Consider the following 17,152-nt stretch of genomic DNA (forward strand, 5'->3'; position numbering starts at 1 on the left):
CATAGCACTTGGCGTCGAGTAAATACTCCACTTGACCGCCAGCCGTTAAGCCTTGAAGGCCCGCCGGACTAAGGAAGCCGATTTACCGAGGCTGGAGATGAAAGCGCGCGAACCCGACGTCGGTGGTGGTTCGCGCTCCACCACATGTAAATTGATACCCGCCAGGCCGCACACGACCTCACTCCAGACCCACCACTCTTTTTCTGATTCCTCTCGTTTTCCCTTGCTCCGACTGTTCAAGGACATCCTCCCCAGCTTCTCGCGTGTCCAACTCCAGCGACCTTGACACAACTCCCCAGAGACCGCGCGCTGAAGCTTGAGCTCGGTCCCCGCGGCTCTCCTCTCCCCCACTCGTCATGTCCAAGTCGCTGAAGCCCGACCACGTCCCATCGGCAGAGGAACTGAAAGAAGATGTCATAGCCGCGACGTCGAGTACGGTGCAGAGCTTGCGCGCGCTCGTGGCAGGTGGCGTGGGCGGTGTTTGCGCCGTCGTGGTGGGCCATCCGTTTGACCTAGTCAAGGTGCGGCTACAGACGGCGGAGAAGGGTGTGTACTCAGGCGCAATGGATGTGGTGCGGCGGACGATTGCGAGGGAAGGGCTGGCGAGGGTGAGTGGTGTAATTGGAACGCGAGAAAGTAGGGCAGTGAAGCTGATTCTGTGCGGTAGGGACTCTATGCGGGTGTTTCTGCGCCGCTGGTGGGCGTGACGCCAATGTGTAAGTTCCTCCCTTTATTGTGTACATATATCTAGGACCTAGCTAATACGAAGACAGTCGCCGTGAGCTTCTGGGTACGCCAACCACCCTCCCCAGCCCAGCTTCCCCCCAATTAACAAACCCCAGGGCTACGACGTCGGCAAGAACCTCGTCAAGAGCGTCTCGACCGTCGAAAACAACCAATTCAGCGTCGCCCAGACCTCCGCCGCCGGCTTCTTCTCCGCCATCCCCATGACCGTCATCACGGCGCCCTTCGAGCGCGTCAAAGTCTTGCTCCAGATCCAAGGCCAGAAAGAGCTGAAACCGGGCGAGAAACCCAAGTACGCCGGCGGCGTCGACGTCGTGCGCCAGCTATACAAAGAGGGCGGCATCCGCAGTGTCTTCCGCGGCAGCGCCATGACGCTGGCCCGCGATGGGCCGGGCTCGGCAGCGTACTTCGCGGCGTACGAGGTCATCAAGCGGCGGTTGACGCCCAAGAACTCAGACGGCACGCCGGGGAAGCTGAGTCTGACTGCGGTGTGTGTGGCGGGTGGTGCGGCGGGTGTGGCGATGTGGATACCTGTGTTTCCCGTGGACACGATCAAGAGCCGGCTGCAGAGCGCGGAGGGGCGGCCGACGATAGGAGGCGTGGTGCGGGAGATCTATGGGCGGGGCGGGCTGAAGGCGTTCTTCCCTGGCATCGGGCCTGCGCTGGCGAGGGCGGTGCCGGCGAATGCGGCGACTTTCTTGGGCGTGGAACTGGCGCAGAAGGCGATGTCGAGGGCGTTTGATTAGAGAGGAGTGTATGAATAATGATGCAATTCATGGGATGGTTAGATTTCGCCAAGGCAGGTAATCAAGCTTTGATGTACTCTTTCTGGATTTTAGGTCTCTTCGAGTTACCGTCGTTGGATTGAGCTAGAGGAAATCGCATACGTTGAAGTTAAGTGAACATTATTTTCCGAGTCGAGGCAGAGACATATGTCAACTTCAAGAAGCATAAAGAGGTGTCCGTCGGACGTCTACAACTCCGCGCGATCCAGTACAACATAGGTTCCACACCGAGCCCAGTCTCATATATCAGACCTACTCAAAGCTCCATTTCACCCACTCTTTCACAATTTTTTTTCAATCCAGGCCCCTAAATCAGACCTTGAAAATGAGCAAGTCCTGGGGTTAGAAGGATGTATAAAGTGGAGCCAGTCTGTCCAATTTGCACTTAGCTTTGGTATATTGCTCGACACGCTAGATCAGGCTATAAGGATAGATTAGCCTTGAAGTGGCAAGATGTATAAACGAGGCTACTCCGTGCGATTTCCCTTCGTCTATAGCATACTATTGCTTGACATCCTAAATCAGCGTTTCTGGAGTTTAAATCAGGTTGAAGCTCGATTTCACTTCCTGTGATGTCGTTTGCGCGAGACTGCAGATCGGACCGCGGACAAAGGGTTGATTTTGGTGTGTTGAGATGTATAAACGGGAGCCAGTCCGTGCGATTTGGACTCGTTTTCGGCATGTTATTGTCGGAGGCCATTAATTAGACCAATTATTTTTTCTTTGAGGAGTCTGAACGGGAGCCAGTCCGCCTGTGGATGAGTAAGGCAATACCGAGTATTGAACGACTCAATTCATCGTGTTGAAAAGATTGGCAGACTTTACCTAGAATATTACCACATAACCTCACTGTGGTAATACGCATCAGGGCAGACTTTTCGATCTTGCATACCTGTGAAATTGTAGGATTCGAGTGTTTTACAAACCGCATCTTGTAATCTGGCTCAAAATGCAGCCGTCCCAACCAAGTATGATACATCGCTCATCACTTAACTTTCCAAATATTCCTACGCCCTATTCATTCCAACCCAAGAGTTCCACTCTAATCACCGAATTGGCTTGTGCTGCTTCATCAACAGCTCTGGATGCTTATGAACACTCGGCATCAAGCCGACCCCGATTGCCCTCCTTATAGCCTTTGCCATTCTCCTCTGGTTCACCGGCCGCAGTCCCGTCTCCTGCGCAGACTTTATCCGTCCCATCTCTGTCATGAACTCGGACATCATAGAGAAGTTCTGCAGCAATTGAGTCAGCCTTGCCCGAATCTCTTCAGTTATCTCCCCACAGACCCGTAGGTACATGAGTGTTCCAGAGAAGGGAAAAGTATACCTTGTACTCGTTAATCGGATTAAGCCCCAGCGCATCAATAGCATCCGTCTTCGGCGCATTTCGCGACTTCTTCCACTTCTGCATCTCCTGCCCCGTCAGATCGTGCGGGGCATACACGTCTCCAGGCTTGAATTTCCGCGCGAGCTGCTGCTCGTAGTCGGTGCGTTTTGCGGACAGTTCGGCGTCCTGGACGTCCTTTGGGGTGAGAGTCACGGTCTTGCGGGGGGCAGGCCTTTTCGGCGCAGAGGAAGAGGAGGAGGATCCATGGAGGATTCGAAGGGTTTCTAGGAAGTGTTAGAGGTCTGAAAGACTACGGGAGTGAGTACTGGGGGGAGCGTGCCTGCGGCTATGTTGGTTCTAGGCGGATCTGCAAGCCGCCGGCTGGTGCATGATAAAGATCTTGTGCAATGTCGACTCAGCGAGGTTGCTGGTCGCATTGAGGGTCTAAGGAGCGCCATGGTGTAGACTGGATGGAGTTGAAGGGACGTCGTCGAGTGCTCCGAGAAGTGTTGACGATGCTTGGCATTCACGGCTTCTGCCGCGCCGACTTTCTCATGCTTGACGTCTTGCTAACAGTCAGTTCAACCATCACCACGAGGCTTGAGTGCTTTTCTTGTATTATATTTTTCTTGCTCGGATTGCATCATGCTCTGTCGTTAATTAATTACATCTTTCAAAAGCACACCGGCCAAACACAATTGCATATCCTCTCCGCTCCTCCTTACCCGCAAACCGCGATGCCGTCACACCTCACCCGCGTCGTTTTTCGGAGGCTGCTATCCAACAAGCCTATTACATATCGAGGATGTCTTCACAGGTCTACAAGACCATGCATACCAGCCGACAATGGCCTCCAGGCCTTCCCCCAATCTCACAGACGGAGTCTCTTCGGTTTTTCGTTTTCACCTCCGCGGGAACCCAGGGCTCCAGACTTTACACCAGGGCAAAAACCATTGATGAAATTGGCAAAAATGGACCAGATAGCGGCACGGCCGCCATCGCCGAAGGAGATTGCGGATGCATTCCGCCAGTTTTTTGACGCGAAGTTGAACTCGAAACAACCGGTGGAAGATGTGCATGTTACGTTAGCTTTGAGAGCTCTAGAATATCTGAAAGATCAGCAAGAGGCGGATATGCCCCCGTGGCTAAGTGCGGAAAGCTTGAGGAGAGCTCTATGGGCTTTACAGCGTCGTCCGGACAGACCTGCCAATGCGATGCTGCAATTAGCAAAAGAGCTTCACGAACGAATAAAAGCAGCTCGAGATGCCGAGGACGGTGCAGAACAAGAGTTTGATGAAGATTTTGCCTACGTTACAATTCTGAGTCAAAATAATCGGACAATTGAGGCACGAGATATGTTGTTAAAACATACATTGCCTGGTGGCCAGCCGGCTCAAATAAGAAATTGGGAAAAGGTTCTCCAGGGTTTTCAGCGCGATGGCAACGAGCTACAGTTTCTGAAGACCTTATCGATTATTAAAAACCAATCGATACCTTTCACGGATATATTGCACAATCGCACGGTCCAGTTTTACAGTGCACGGAACGACCTCACAAAGACCAAGAAATGGTACTCCGAGCCTGTAGCCGAAGGACGACTTATTTTGCCATCTGCTCACTCAGCTATGCTGATGTGCTGTGCCGCAAACAACGATTTGAGCTTTGGCCAAAAGATAGTGGCGTACTTGCTGGAAGTTCCGCCAAAGAAAGAGATTTGGGATGTCATTTTCTTATGGTCAATGGCTACTGGGAAGGGTGTTGACGAGGTGGGCCGTATGATGCAAGTCATGAAGCGCCGAAACGAAAGCGAGAAGATTCATGAGGGTCCGGATATCGAAACGATTAATCGACTAGTCGAATACACAATGCTACGAAATGACCCATATACGGCCGAGAGATGTATCCACCTTGGCGAGAAATGGGGTATATTTCCGAATGCAAAAACTTTCATAATGCAGATGGAGTACCGGTTGTCAGTCAACGACATCGATGGCTCGAGAGCCGCCTTTTTCGGATTACAAGGACAGGAGGCCATTGATAATGAGGAAATCCCAGCCATCAACAAGCTCATACAAGCGATGTGCAGAGCAGGCCGATACGACTTCGACGCCATCATGGGCGTAGTCGACGACCTTGGCGACCGCAAGGCTCAATTCGAGCCAGAAACCATCTGCGAGCTCTGTCTCCTTCATCTCAAACGCGAAGAATTCGACGATGCTAAAGACCTCCTCCAAACCCACTCCTACCACTACTCCTCACAACAACGAATCCAAGTCCGCGACGTCTTCATCAACTTCTGCCTCGACCGCAAAAACAGCCTCGCCTCCGTCTGGGACACCTACCAAATCTTCCGCTCCATCTTCCAAGAAACCCCTCGCGAGGTCCGTACACCCCTCATGAAGGAGTTCTTTGCCCGCGAGCGCGCCGACATGGCGTGCCACGTCTTCTTCCACATGAAGAACTCGACCGATCCCGCCGTCATCCCCAACGCCGACACCTACGTCGCCATGTTCACCGGCATCGCCCGCGTCGCCGACGAGGAGAGCCTCGAGCTCGTCCATAACCAGATGAAGCTGGACGTCGAAATTGAACCAAACACCCGCATCCTCACGTCGCTAATGGCGGCGTACGCGGCGACGAACCGCCCCGTTCGCGCAATGGAGTTCTGGCGCGATATCACGCAGTCCAAGGAAGGGCCGTCGTACGCTAGTATTGTGGTCGCGTTTCGCGCGTGCGAGATCATGCCTTTTGGCGACCGGCATGCTAAGCCGCTCTGGTCCAGTCTGAGGCGCATGGATGTCGAGGTCGATCAGGAGGTGTTTGCTGCATACGTAGGCGCGTTGGCTGGGAACGGGCTTTATGATGAGGCGGAGAAGACGGTCTTGAGTGCCGAGGAGACGTTTGGGTTTACGCCGAATTTGCTCATGTAAGTTCCCTTGTGCTAGGTCTGGATTTTGAAGTTGGATGTTCGCTAATGTGATGACAGCCTTGGCTCCTTCTACAACGCTACTCGGAACGATTTCGTGCAGGAGCGCATAGAGGCGTTTATTAAAGATAATTACCCGGATATCTGGCCGAGGCTGGAGGCGCTGGGGAGCTTTATAACGGATGAGGGGTTCGGGTATAAGCAGTTTAAGCTTAACCGGGATGTGAATCTTTGAGAGGAGCTGGTTGTAAGTAGGGCATGAAGGATGGAGTGGATATAAGCTGCTTTTGTCGTTTAAGATTTACGTGGATGTATCTTCCAGCAAGACTGAAACGCAACGACGGCTCCCCATGTATGAAGAACTGTACATTTGTGAGCAATACGAAGAGTTACCAGAAGCTTCTCCAAATTCATCTATAGTATTGTTTCTACATTCTAGAATCGAAGTGACTTGACGTTTCAACCGTCCCACAACAGCCTCGCAGCAATATCAGGCACATTTCAAATTACAAACCTACAGTAGCAGTAACCGCTACTCTGTGCTTTTTAGAAACAACAGATGTTCTACAAGTGACATCTCCTCTCGATCTTTTACCTCCCCCTGTCATCTGCTCCGCCGCAGTATGGATTCACCGTCTGCCCCATTCACAGCATCTACACGATCCGGTAAACCCTCTTCGCCATGAAGTAGCATCCGAATCCAAACACCAGTAGTCCAGCCGTGATACCAAAGAACCACCACAAGCTGTCGATGTCCTGTCCAGGAACGAGCACGTTCATGCCCCACATACCCGTCACGATATTCATAGGCAGGACGATAGTACCAAGCACAGTCAGCTTACCGAGGATATCCGACGTCTTCTCCTGGCGCTCGTTCATGCGGATGTTGATTTGGGCCAAGTAATTGGAGTGGGCGCGGGAGAGCAGGCTACGGATTCGTGTTAGCACTTTCCTTATACCGTCCAGATGTTGAGAAAAGAAAAGAGTAGCGTACTTCTCATAATGACTCAAATTCCCCGTCATAGTCACAATATGATCCTGAATGTCTCCCAAATACAACCCAATCTCCGACCTCGGCGCAACATCCCACTGCTCCGTGCATCTCTTCGCAAACCCCTTGATCACGTCGGCCTTGTTGCCGAGCAGGCGGTACAGGCTCATGACTTTCTTCCTGCACTCGCCAACGCGACGGAGCATGTCGGCGCCGCTGTCGGCGGATTTGAACTCGTCGATATCTTCGAGTTTTTCGTAGTCACCGCGGCTGTCGCCGGAGAAGAAGAGGGAGCCGCGTTTTGCCTTTTCGGCTTTGGCCTGCTCGACTTCATCGGCGGAGTGCAGGCAGAGGATGGCATCGTCGATGTCGTCGACTTCTTCCTCGATGCGTTGGATTAGGGGGGCGTAGACGTCTGTGATGTCGTCGATGATGGCGTAGGAAATCCAGTCGGGGCTGAGGATGAGGTAGTCGCTGAGCTGGCGGATGCGGCGGCGAACATTGGCCGGGTGAGGCGTCATGGAGAAATGGAACTGGAGTAGTCTGTCAGATAGCGCCTATTCGTGAGAAGAGGATTGAATGTACTTACTGTGATGATGCCTTCCCGGAATACCACGACATACATGTTGACCGGATCTAGGTAGTCCTCGCTATTGCTGTCTTGCTCAAAGGTCCTGTAGTTTACAAAGTAATAGTTGCGGAACAGTTCTACCTTTTCTCGAGCTTCTTGCATCAGGATGTCCTCTGTGGTGAGGGGATGAATGCCGAATGCCTTTGAAATCACTTTCATCTCAGCTTCGGTTGGAGATAGAACATCCAGCCAAAAGGCTGGTCTCGGTCCATACCGTAGTGGCCTTTGCGGTGTGGGGTTGTTCGATGGTGCCGGTGAATTGGCACCAGTTTGTTCTCCTGACGAGTCCTTTTTACGTTCACTCAACTTCGAGGATGTTCTCGTTCCTGCTCGGGAGATGCCGTTCGAGGACAGCTGATTACGCCCCCGTACGCTATCGCGACCTGGGATGGTCGTTTCATCGTCGCTATCCTCCTCTGAGCTGTCATCTGACAGTAGCGGGGGATCCGGGATGAATAGATTCCTGAAACTCTGTCCTTCTTGGACAAGCTCAGAGATGGTCTGACTATGGATGGTGCTTGGGAATTCCTCGTTGAAGTATGTAAACCGATAGGGTGCATCTTCGACTTCGCGGTGCCAGACTTGCTTTTGAGGGCGAAGGCGACCTCCAACCATTAGGGGCTCATTGACTTGTCTCGCCCGAATGCCTTCCATAGTACGCTGCTCTTTTTCCTCATGACTCCACTGCTCTAAAACCGAAAGCTCCGGCCACCTCCTAGCCCTTCTTCGACGTGATCGAGGGTCTCCGGATTCAGGTAGATGCATGAAGTCTTCTTGGCCCATCTCGGACATGCCTTCTTGAGGGAAGCACACATCTTCACTGGCATGAAGAGTCATCCGTCGTAGGAGGTCGCCCTGTGCCGCTTTTGGAGAGGGGGGTGTTGAGTTGACAAAGACCGTGGGCTCTTCGTAAATGTTGATGAGGGCATCCCGCGACGCTTCCGGAGATCTTGATCTCCCAACCTCGCCTGTGGTGAGCATGACATCGTCAAATCCATGATCAAGACCCAGCTTAGGACTCGATGGGACAGATGGAGGATTATTCACATCGTAATCCAGGCTCTGGTGCGAGATTTGAGAACCAAAGACAGGCCGTCTTCTGCGACTTGAAGTTGAAGACCTGCTAGATCTCCGAGTTGATTTGTCCTTCGTTCGCCCTGAACTCGAAGGTGCACTCAGCCCCCCGTAACCTGCCCCATTCCGTTGGCTGGAGCCTATCAATGGTGACTTATCATCCACACTATCGTCCTCAGACTCTTCCTCCGTGAGTCTTTGTTGTCGAGAGAGTTTTGAGCGAGTTTGGGATTGTGGCCGCTGGGAAGGTCGGTGAGGAGAGCCTTGGGAAAACGAGCTGATGCCGCTGCCTTGTATGCTTTGACGCCGTTGCTGGATGAATCCATGGTCCCTGCGATTTCAAGTCAGTAAGGGTTCTGACCAAGTCCATTAATGTGAAATGGGCGTACCGATGGTCCAGCAAAGCCTCACTATCAAGGCTATTGTTACTTCGATTGTCCCGGAGTCTGTAAAAGGTCGCGCGTGCAGCATCGTCGCTGGGCAGACCGGAGCTTCTTGCCCCGTCATGAGGTGCAATATCTGTCCCAAGGCCCAATTCGTCCGGAGGGGCTATGAAGGATTGCCTTCGATTGCGCCTCTTCTTGCCACCACGGTGCTTCCTCTTCTTCTGCTGCGAGGTGGCCGCGGCTGCATCTTGGGAGGCACCGGGAGCTGATGGGCGGTCTGAAGAGGCTGCTTGGGCATACGAGGCCGCACCAGGGTTCGATGTTGGGGGTGGGCTGATTGTGGAGGCTGCTTTGCCGTGTGAAGCCATCCTGTGAAGTTGGGAGCTGCGAAGAGCCCAATCGCTGCGCTGATCAGAGTCTACGATAGATGTCGCTTTTGAGATGGAGATAACATCGGACGGCCCTCACTGGCGGGCGGAGATGAAGGGTGGACGCAGTCGTGGAACAGACTCGAGGTCGTGGAGCTCGGCGTCGAACTCTGACGTATTTAACCTGGAAACCTTGAGACTTGCCAAGGCTCTTTATCTAATGGATTGAGGATTGATTCGGTCTGGAACACAAAGCTTGGGACGAAAGCTGCAATAGAGGATGCGTGAGGTACTGCTCGATAGTCTGTTGTCCGCTGCATGAGAGCGCTCTGCGTCACGTTCTCGCGGACCATTGACTGACTGTCGTGTGCTCTAGGGCCTTATTCGGATTGCAGGGATAAGCATGCGTTGGTCGATCGCTCACCGGTCTTCAGGCTTTGACATATCTAGTGAATGAACAGGCCATTGAGCAAGTTGGAGACTTTTTATGGAATGCAACTCATTTTAAGACCCAGGCGTGAGTGTTTCGTGTTGTGTAAGACGTCAAGTCATATCTTCACTCGAATATCATCGCTAGCTGTTCTCAATAACTACTTCCGAGGGAATAAGTCGGTTCGAACGTACTATCTTTAACCAGGGCCCAACTTCCTTCGTATTAGAGCCCTGGATGCATTCTTTGTCGCGGAGACTGTTTGCTCACCTTCTACTCATTCGTCGCCCCGTCGGGTTAGCCTCCAAACATGCGTCGGCCCATTCGAAGTTTCACGTATGTTCTTCTTGCGCTCCTAAACAGACGTGTTTCCCTAATCAATCCCATCGAGACTTCATTAAGCTGCCTAGCAGAAAGGAGCTGTGAAGGCAATCCCACAAGTGAGTTTAGATTGTGCTACGTAAAGCCAACGAAGAGAAGAATAGGAACTCCTTCCCAGCGAAGTCTTAGATCGATATTCTTTGCAGGGAATCTACGCTGAAAACATAAGCAACCCATGTATGGTTGAAGGACTGCAACAGAAAGAACAGCTCCAATAAAGGATTGCTTCAACCAGACCGTGGGCTATCCTAGAAAGCGAAAGTAGATGTAAAGTCTACTACTTGGGCGTCCACAAGATTGGAGGCTACCTCTGATTTTGGCAGTATCGTACAAAGGTATATAATGTCCAGTAGATATTAGAATCACAAAGTACTTCCTGGATTTCTCAGATGCACGTGACTCGGTTACCCCTCCACTCTTACCCCTCTAGTCACCTGTTGTTACTAGCTCCACACCCGTTCCGACCCACAACATCAATTTTCCTCCTGACGACCATTCTTTGACACTGATTTACCTTCGTTTACCACTGAGGAGTCGGCCCCGCAAATATGGCTGAAGAAACCGTTGGTGAGCTTCCCACATAGACCTCTGTGGCCCCTATGTCACCGCACTACAGCGTGCGGCTTCGTAGAGGGAAGGCATATTGCTAACTAGATACTCAGACTACTCTCTCGCGAATCCCGACACCTTGACCAAGTACAAGGTCGCCGCCGGAATCTCTCAGACAGTCCTGAAGGCTGTGACAGGTATGCCATCCCCGAAAGCCTAGAGATTTGGTAGCCCAAACACCACGACCAACACTGACGGCCAATAGGGTGGTGCGTTGAAGGAGCAAACATTGTTGAGGTTTGCGAGAAGGGTGACAAGCTGCTGGAAGAGGAAGTTGCAAAGGTTTACAAGGGAAAAAAGATTGCCAAAGGAATCGCACACCCCACCACCGTCTCCCCTAGCTCCTACATCACGCCGTACACACCGCTGAAGACCGACGAGGAAGAGGCAGCTACAGTTCTCAAGCCTGGCGAGGTCATCAAGATCCAACTCGGGGCACAGATTGACGGGTTCGGCGCAATTCTTTGCGACTCGATCATCATCCCATCTGAGAAGAACGAGGATGACAAGCTCCCCGGACGCCAGGCAGACCTGCTCCTAGCAACACACTATGCTAACGAGCTACTCCTCAGACTCATGATCCCCCCGGGGTTGGTTCCTACCGGCACAGAGGAAGAGCAGAAGAAGGCTGCAGCCCAGAAGCCGCCAACCCAAGCTAAGATCACACAGCTGCTGGAGAAGGTTGTCAAGAGCTTCGACTGCAATCTCGTAGAGAGCACAACTTGCTGGTTGTTTGAGCGAAACGAAATTGAGGCGAAGAAAAAGATCATTCTTGCGCCAGGAGAAGGTGTCAGGGGTGAGGGAATACCCGAGATCGGCGAAGTATGGGGTGTCGAGATGGGCGTCAGCCTGGGTTCTGGCAAGGTCAAGACCCTTAGCAACAGACCTACGCTTCATCGCCGCACAACCACAACATACGGGCTGAAGAGGCCAAGCTCTCGGGCTACCTTATCCGAGATTGTGAAGAAGTTCGGCACTTTCCCCTTCAGTCTGCGGCAGCTTGAGGACGAGCGGTCGGCCAAGGTCGGAGTCGTCGAATGCGTCCGAGGCGGTGTCGTCCGCCAGTACGAGGTTGTGGGTGACAAGGATAACGAACCGGTGGCTCGTCTCTTCACTACGATTGGTAAGACAATCACTATATTGTCACCTCAAATAATGCTCGCCCTTCATTCCTTTATTTCAACTATAAAGTCTACGAGATCCAAACGTCGTTTCCATTTTCCATTACAAGATGAGGCAAAGGTGCTATACATCATCTTCAGAGCTAGATCGAGAGCCTTTTTGATGTGTCACTCAGGAGAGGATAGCGGCTGACTTGACTCTTCTAGCACTGACGAAGAATGGGCTGACGCGCCTTTCTGGGCCCCCATCCCCTGATCTGGAACAGTACAAGACAGACAAGAAGATAACAGACGAAGAGGTTCTCAAGATTCTTGAGCGGCCGATTGGAAAGCCGCCCGGCACAAAGAGCAAGAACAAGAAGAAGAAGAAGAAGCCCGCGAAGAAGGTTGCTGCGGAGGCGGAGGAGGACGAGGAGGGAGAGAGCAGCGACGAAGAGTAAAATGCTCCGGCGATGAGGGCCAAGGGTCGTCATTCTTGCCAAGTCAGCAATCTCGCCCGCTCGAACGAGGCTCTTCTGTTCGTGACAGAGGGGTGTGAGTAAGTGACAAAGACTTGGGATGGTCAGTTTGTGTTCACACGGGCTTGCACAGCAGGCACAGAACATAGATATCTAGTAGCTGAAAGGCTATGAAATCACAAGACGACTACACCTCAATCTACCGTGCTAGACTTCGTGATATGAGCGTGGGGTGGGAGACGTGGTCAGCCGTCAGGGGTTGCATTGCATAGATGCGTGAAATTTGTGCCAAACGCCACCTACTTACTACCTGGCCTTGGTTCTTGTGATTCTCTCATTGCACTCATATCCAGCTGTGAGAAGATCGTCCAAGACATTCATCGTCTCCTGACAGGGGCGGGGGTTTGCTTACGATTTGAATGAACCAGACGGGACAGGGAGCTATTTCCGCTGCAATCAGTGCCTTTTCGAAAAATCAGGCTCACTCAAAATGCACTTTTTCTAAGATCTGGATTTGCCGATTCTCTGTGTCATTGTGGTTCCAGAGTACCATGGAAGGTTAGGGGTCCCGTCATTTTTGAGGAACGCCGCATCTCGCTTTCAATCTCCGTCTCTCCTGCACTCAACCTTTTCCCCAAAACGCGATCACTACTTCGCGCAACACACACGTACACGATTGCTTCGAGGGTGAAACGCGTGGTAAATTCATGTTCATACTCTTCACTAGACGCACAAGTAGCTAACACCGCGCGCAGGCCTGACCGGCGCCATGCCTTCAAGTTCCATCCGCCCACCTGCAACCAGGAAATCGTCTCGCACCTCGAGTCCCTTTCGCAACTCCAACTCCTCACCCGCACCTGGGCTAGTACTTAAGAAAGAGAAGGCCCAAACGTTTCTGGACAGCTGGGTCGAGCCCCCGCCAAAGATCCCCACCGCCAGCTTTGAAGAGCACGGCTTTGCGCGACACGGAGTCCTCGAAAACATGGCGCCCCTCGGCCAACCACCGTCCGCCAAGCTGAAGGCAAAGCTAAGAGGAGGTCCGGAGACGCATAAGCACTCGCTGCTAGGCAAGAACGGGAATGTGTCGGTGGCGGAAGAAGCTTTCTCAACTCCTGAGATGACACCGGCCGCAGAGCCTGAGCAAGCAGAGTCGGACCCCCCCGAGGAGGACGCGATTCTCCCCCCTTCAATAGAACCGCAAGACGAGGACGAGGACGACGAATATATTCCGAACGGCGTCAGAAGCGCGTCGCGATCTGGCAAGACGGCGATGAAGAACGGTTTCAAGGCGACAACGCCGCATCGCGACGCCGTCCTCGCGCCTACCACCGCCCCGCCCAGCACGCGGACTCCTGCTCAAAACCAGATCATGCTGAAGGCCGTCAATGCCGCCATGAAGAAGGCCACGGATGATGGCAGGCCCTCTGTGGGCGACGCAGTCCGCCGCTTATATGACGAGAGTTGCCACAACCAGACCTACGCGCGGCTACTGGATGCCATCCTGAATGAGCGAGCCACGCCGCAGGAGCACCTTGATTTTCACAATTACATCAAGAGAGCGAAGAAGGTCTCAAAGACTCGTGATCGGCGAGCGAGGACGCAGACGGCTTCTTTGCAAGCCTCTCCAGTCTCGCACGCCAAGACTAGAAATTCTTCACTGACATCCGCCCGCCCCGCCGACACAATAACAACAATAGCTGCCGGCTCCACCACACCTTCAATACACACAATAGCAGCGCAGCCGAACTTAGTAGCCACCTCTGGACTGAATCCTCTCTCCAACGTTCCTCACCTCTCTCCCAATCTTTCTCCAAACCACCGCCACAACAACAACAACAACAACACTTTCGCTCCGTCACCCCGATCAACAACACCACCTTCCCAGTTCACCGCCGTCAACGGCAATTCCAGGTCGACCGAAATGGTCTCGACTCGTAGACAGACCAAAGGCGCGGCTCCGCCACAGGATGCTGCTCCGCCGCGAGCCGCAGCCAAGCAGCCAGCCGCGAAACCACCCAAATCACCCAAAGGCAAAGGTAAAGCGCCGAAATCACAAGCGAAGGCCACTCTTGATGCGACGGATTCTGAGCTGAGCGATGTCAACGAAGACATCATCATGAGCGAGCCCCCGGAGGCCGTCTCGGTCAAGGGAGAAGACCTAGCCGCTCCACCCAAGGCCCCGAAGCAGAAGCTCATCCTCAAAAACATCCCCAAGGGCAAGAAACCGAAGTCATCCACTGCTACACCGGTACCAACGTCCGGAAAGCGCAGCGCCGATGAGGCCGGTATTGACGATGCAGAGAGAGAAATTCAGGTAAAGAAATCGAAAATGGCCCGCGCTTTCCCTGACTTCAACCTCGAGTTTTCTGCTATTCGCTCGCTACAAGACTCGCCCAATTTGCGAAACGGTGTATTAACGGAGTTCGACCAGGTCTCACAGCCACTGGCTGCATCATCATCATCATCAGCAGCACCACGACGCTCCGGCCGGTCACGAAATGGCAACTCACAAGGCCCACAAGCTGCTCCCAACGCGACAGCGGCCCAGCTCAATGGCACGAACGCGGATGCTGCCTTTCCTGATCTTGCCTCGCCCGCACACGACACGCCCGACTTCGCATTCCTCGACGCTGCCTCGCCAGGCCCAGCTGATTCGGCTGTCGCATCCAGGCCAATTACGAGACCTACGACTCCAGCCGCTGGACACGCAGCGAAGCGTCGCAAGATTAACAATGGCCCTGCAAAGACAAAGTTCTCGTAAGCATTCCATCCAGTCACCTTGCCTCCCTTTCGTTCAGAAGCTTCGCGATGTGCGGCGCCGTCGGGGGTTTTTGCCACTCTCCTCCCCGCTTGGCATCGTCGTCGCACACCTGTCTCTTTATTCTCAAAAAAACATCATCAGGGCAGTTCACTAATTCGTATTTCACCTTACAGGCCGGTCAAGGGAAAGGCAGCTGTTGCAAGCAGTTCGCGTACGATTGGCGGTTCGAGTGCCCAGGTCGCGCCTGATGACAGCGATGTGAGTGGCACCCACGTAGCCAATACCCCAACACGTTTTTCGTCCTGCCCTCGCTTTCATCCTTCCTCCACCACATCCCCTTTGTCCATCATGATTCTTCGAACTAGCCCTGCAGACTCACTCTTTTCATCTCCACCCATTCGAAAATGTCTGGCAGTCCCACTAATTGTTCTTCAGTCTTCCGCCAATGACGAAGATGTTTGTGCCTCATGCGGTCTCGGCGGCCTCATCATCGGCTGCGATCACTGCGAGGATTGGTATCACTTTGCTTGCGCCGAACCACCTATTCCTGAAGGCGCGGAGGCACCAGATGACTTTGTGTGCCACAAATGCCGGCGCCTCTTTGCCGCAGCAGAGGCTTCACGATCGGCCCCGACGAAGAATCGATGGGTAGCTGGCCTTGAGTCCGCTCTACCCGCTCCTGAAGCTGGTCCTAAATGGTTCAGGCTACCTGACGACGTTCGCAACTACTTTGTAGGTGTGAAGACGAATGCAGATGGTGGCTATGAAGAAGAGCCGGCACGTGAGATTGGCCTGTAAGTTTCAATCACCGCGCTTCTCGAGCACATCGCTGACCTGCGATAGCGATAAACAAAAAGGCTACTTTGCCAGACCAGATCCGCACAAGTTGATCGACCACCACAAGGCCGTTCTATGCCACGGATGCTCGCAGTCATCAGCCGGCAAGCGCGAAATCCTCAAGTGCGATTTCTGCGACAAGTGGTGGCACTTGGACTGCCTCGATCCACCAGCTGCCATCTCTCCTGTATTGGTCACGGCATCTGGCATGACTCGTCGTGCCTGGAAATGCCCGCTCCACGTCGATCACGACCTCAAGGCTGTTGCAGAGATGAGCGCGCCGACTTTCAACGGTACTCTCAAGCGCAAGCGAGCGGCTAGCCCGGACCTCGATTCCGATGAGATAATTCTGCGACACCGTATCCGACGCCCCAAGGTGTTGATTCCGCAAGATGTTGCCTTGCCACGTGGCCTACGCAACGGCGGAATCATCGAAGTTGTGAGCAACGAAGACGAATCGGAAGATGAGGAAGACTGGGTCTACGACGACAAGGAACCTAGGCCAGAGGATGCTATTCTCAAGAGGATTCCGAAACAAGTCATCATCGCCGACTTCATTGGCTCCATCAAGCGCCGACGCATGAACGAGCAGGTCTACAAGGCGAGGCTTGCCTCAAAGAACCCTGCGAGCGCCAAGGGAAAGGCCCCCATGGCCTCCACCAATGGTGCCTCAACAAACATCTCGTCCCGACCCATCGTGGAGCAACAGGCCGCCCTCAACCTGGCCCAGTTCGCACAAAGAGAGACCGATATTGGTCTGACTGGTGAGAACGTCCAGTCGCTTGTCAACAATCTGATCGTAAGTGATTCCTCTTCTTCAGCAACTTGTCAACACTAACAGAACTTGCAACTAGGCGGAAGCCTCTCCGGAGGTAATTGATCTCATTAGTAACCAGGCTTCTGGCGCTGCTGAGCGTCAGTTGCTGGAGAAGCTGCAGGAGCTTATTACGCGCAAGCTGAATGGCGCGGCTCCTGCCTAGAGTTTTCCTTAGTGTATAGCATAGCGAATGGACTCGACCTAGCATAGTTAGCTGCTTTTTTGAATGGACTTTTGGCCCAATTGTGGGAGCGTGGCGCCTAGGATGGCGATTGGGGGTGTGAATCAGGTAGTTTTCACACCAATTTTTCCAGTAGGCAGATGCTGGATGATACTGCACTGTACTAGTAATAGAGAATCAAAAGTTTATCAACCTCTTTGTGCTATTGAATACGTGCTTAATACTTTGAAGCACTTCATGCACATGACTTGAAGATGCGATTGCGATGTCAAGGTCTCGAGGAGCTGACTTGTGTCATAGGTTTTCAGCTCGTGTATCAAACA

The 17,152-nt window shown here is 53.0% G+C and overlaps 6 protein-coding genes across 6 annotated transcripts; 4 read left to right on the forward strand and 2 right to left on the reverse strand.

The window, feature by feature from the left end:
* Positions 1-214: 214 nt before the first annotated feature.
* BDZ99DRAFT_67142 (mitochondrial carrier) lies at positions 215-1,720 on the forward strand. The gene is made up of 4 exons (XM_033728810.1): positions 215-608; positions 668-716; positions 774-790; positions 843-1,720. The coding sequence occupies exons 1-4, from the start codon at positions 357-359 to the stop codon at positions 1,488-1,490; spliced, it is 966 nt and encodes a 321-aa protein (XP_033574809.1). The 5' UTR covers positions 215-356; the 3' UTR covers positions 1,491-1,720.
* Positions 1,721-2,326: 606 nt separating this feature from the next.
* BDZ99DRAFT_464756 (ribosomal protein S18) lies at positions 2,327-3,353 on the reverse strand. The gene is made up of 3 exons (XM_033720397.1): positions 3,199-3,353; positions 2,859-3,142; positions 2,327-2,764 (listed from the first exon to the last, which is right to left on the reverse strand). The coding sequence occupies exons 1-3, from the start codon at positions 3,314-3,316 to the stop codon at positions 2,576-2,578; spliced, it is 591 nt and encodes a 196-aa protein (XP_033574810.1). The 5' UTR covers positions 3,317-3,353; the 3' UTR covers positions 2,327-2,575.
* A 97-nt stretch (positions 3,354-3,450) lies between these two features.
* On the forward strand, positions 3,451-6,385 carry BDZ99DRAFT_67183 (uncharacterized protein). The gene is made up of 2 exons (XM_033728811.1): positions 3,451-5,784; positions 5,845-6,385. Exons 1-2 carry the CDS (start codon positions 3,596-3,598, stop codon positions 6,017-6,019), a joined length of 2,364 nt encoding a protein of 787 aa, XP_033574811.1. The 5' UTR covers positions 3,451-3,595; the 3' UTR covers positions 6,020-6,385.
* On the reverse strand, positions 6,322-9,604 carry BDZ99DRAFT_67189 (cora-domain-containing protein). The gene is made up of 4 exons (XM_033728812.1): positions 8,870-9,604; positions 7,365-8,811; positions 6,779-7,308; positions 6,322-6,712 (listed from the first exon to the last, which is right to left on the reverse strand). The coding sequence occupies exons 1-4, from the start codon at positions 9,232-9,234 to the stop codon at positions 6,439-6,441; spliced, it is 2,616 nt and encodes an 871-aa protein (XP_033574812.1). The 5' UTR covers positions 9,235-9,604; the 3' UTR covers positions 6,322-6,438.
* A 903-nt stretch (positions 9,605-10,507) lies between these two features.
* Positions 10,508-12,336, forward strand: BDZ99DRAFT_464759 (Creatinase/aminopeptidase). The gene is made up of 4 exons (XM_033720398.1): positions 10,508-10,612; positions 10,708-10,791; positions 10,860-11,777; positions 11,983-12,336. The coding sequence occupies exons 1-4, from the start codon at positions 10,594-10,596 to the stop codon at positions 12,213-12,215; spliced, it is 1,254 nt and encodes a 417-aa protein (XP_033574813.1). The 5' UTR covers positions 10,508-10,593; the 3' UTR covers positions 12,216-12,336.
* Positions 12,337-13,002: 666 nt separating this feature from the next.
* BDZ99DRAFT_572740 (uncharacterized protein) lies at positions 13,003-17,023 on the forward strand (the record flags this gene model as incomplete). Its single annotated transcript, XM_033728231.1, has 5 exons — positions 13,003-14,990; positions 15,168-15,252; positions 15,430-15,788; positions 15,838-16,630; positions 16,686-17,023. 5 exons carry the CDS (start codon positions 13,003-13,005, stop codon positions 16,809-16,811), a joined length of 3,351 nt encoding a protein of 1,116 aa, XP_033574814.1. The 3' UTR covers positions 16,812-17,023.
* Between the last annotated feature and the right edge of the window lie 129 nt (positions 17,024-17,152).

Source organism: Mytilinidion resinicola (assembly GCF_010093595.1).
Source record: "Mytilinidion resinicola strain CBS 304.34 unplaced genomic scaffold BDZ99scaffold_13, whole genome shotgun sequence".
Classification (NCBI taxonomy): domain Eukaryota; kingdom Fungi; phylum Ascomycota; class Dothideomycetes; order Mytilinidiales; family Mytilinidiaceae; genus Mytilinidion; species Mytilinidion resinicola.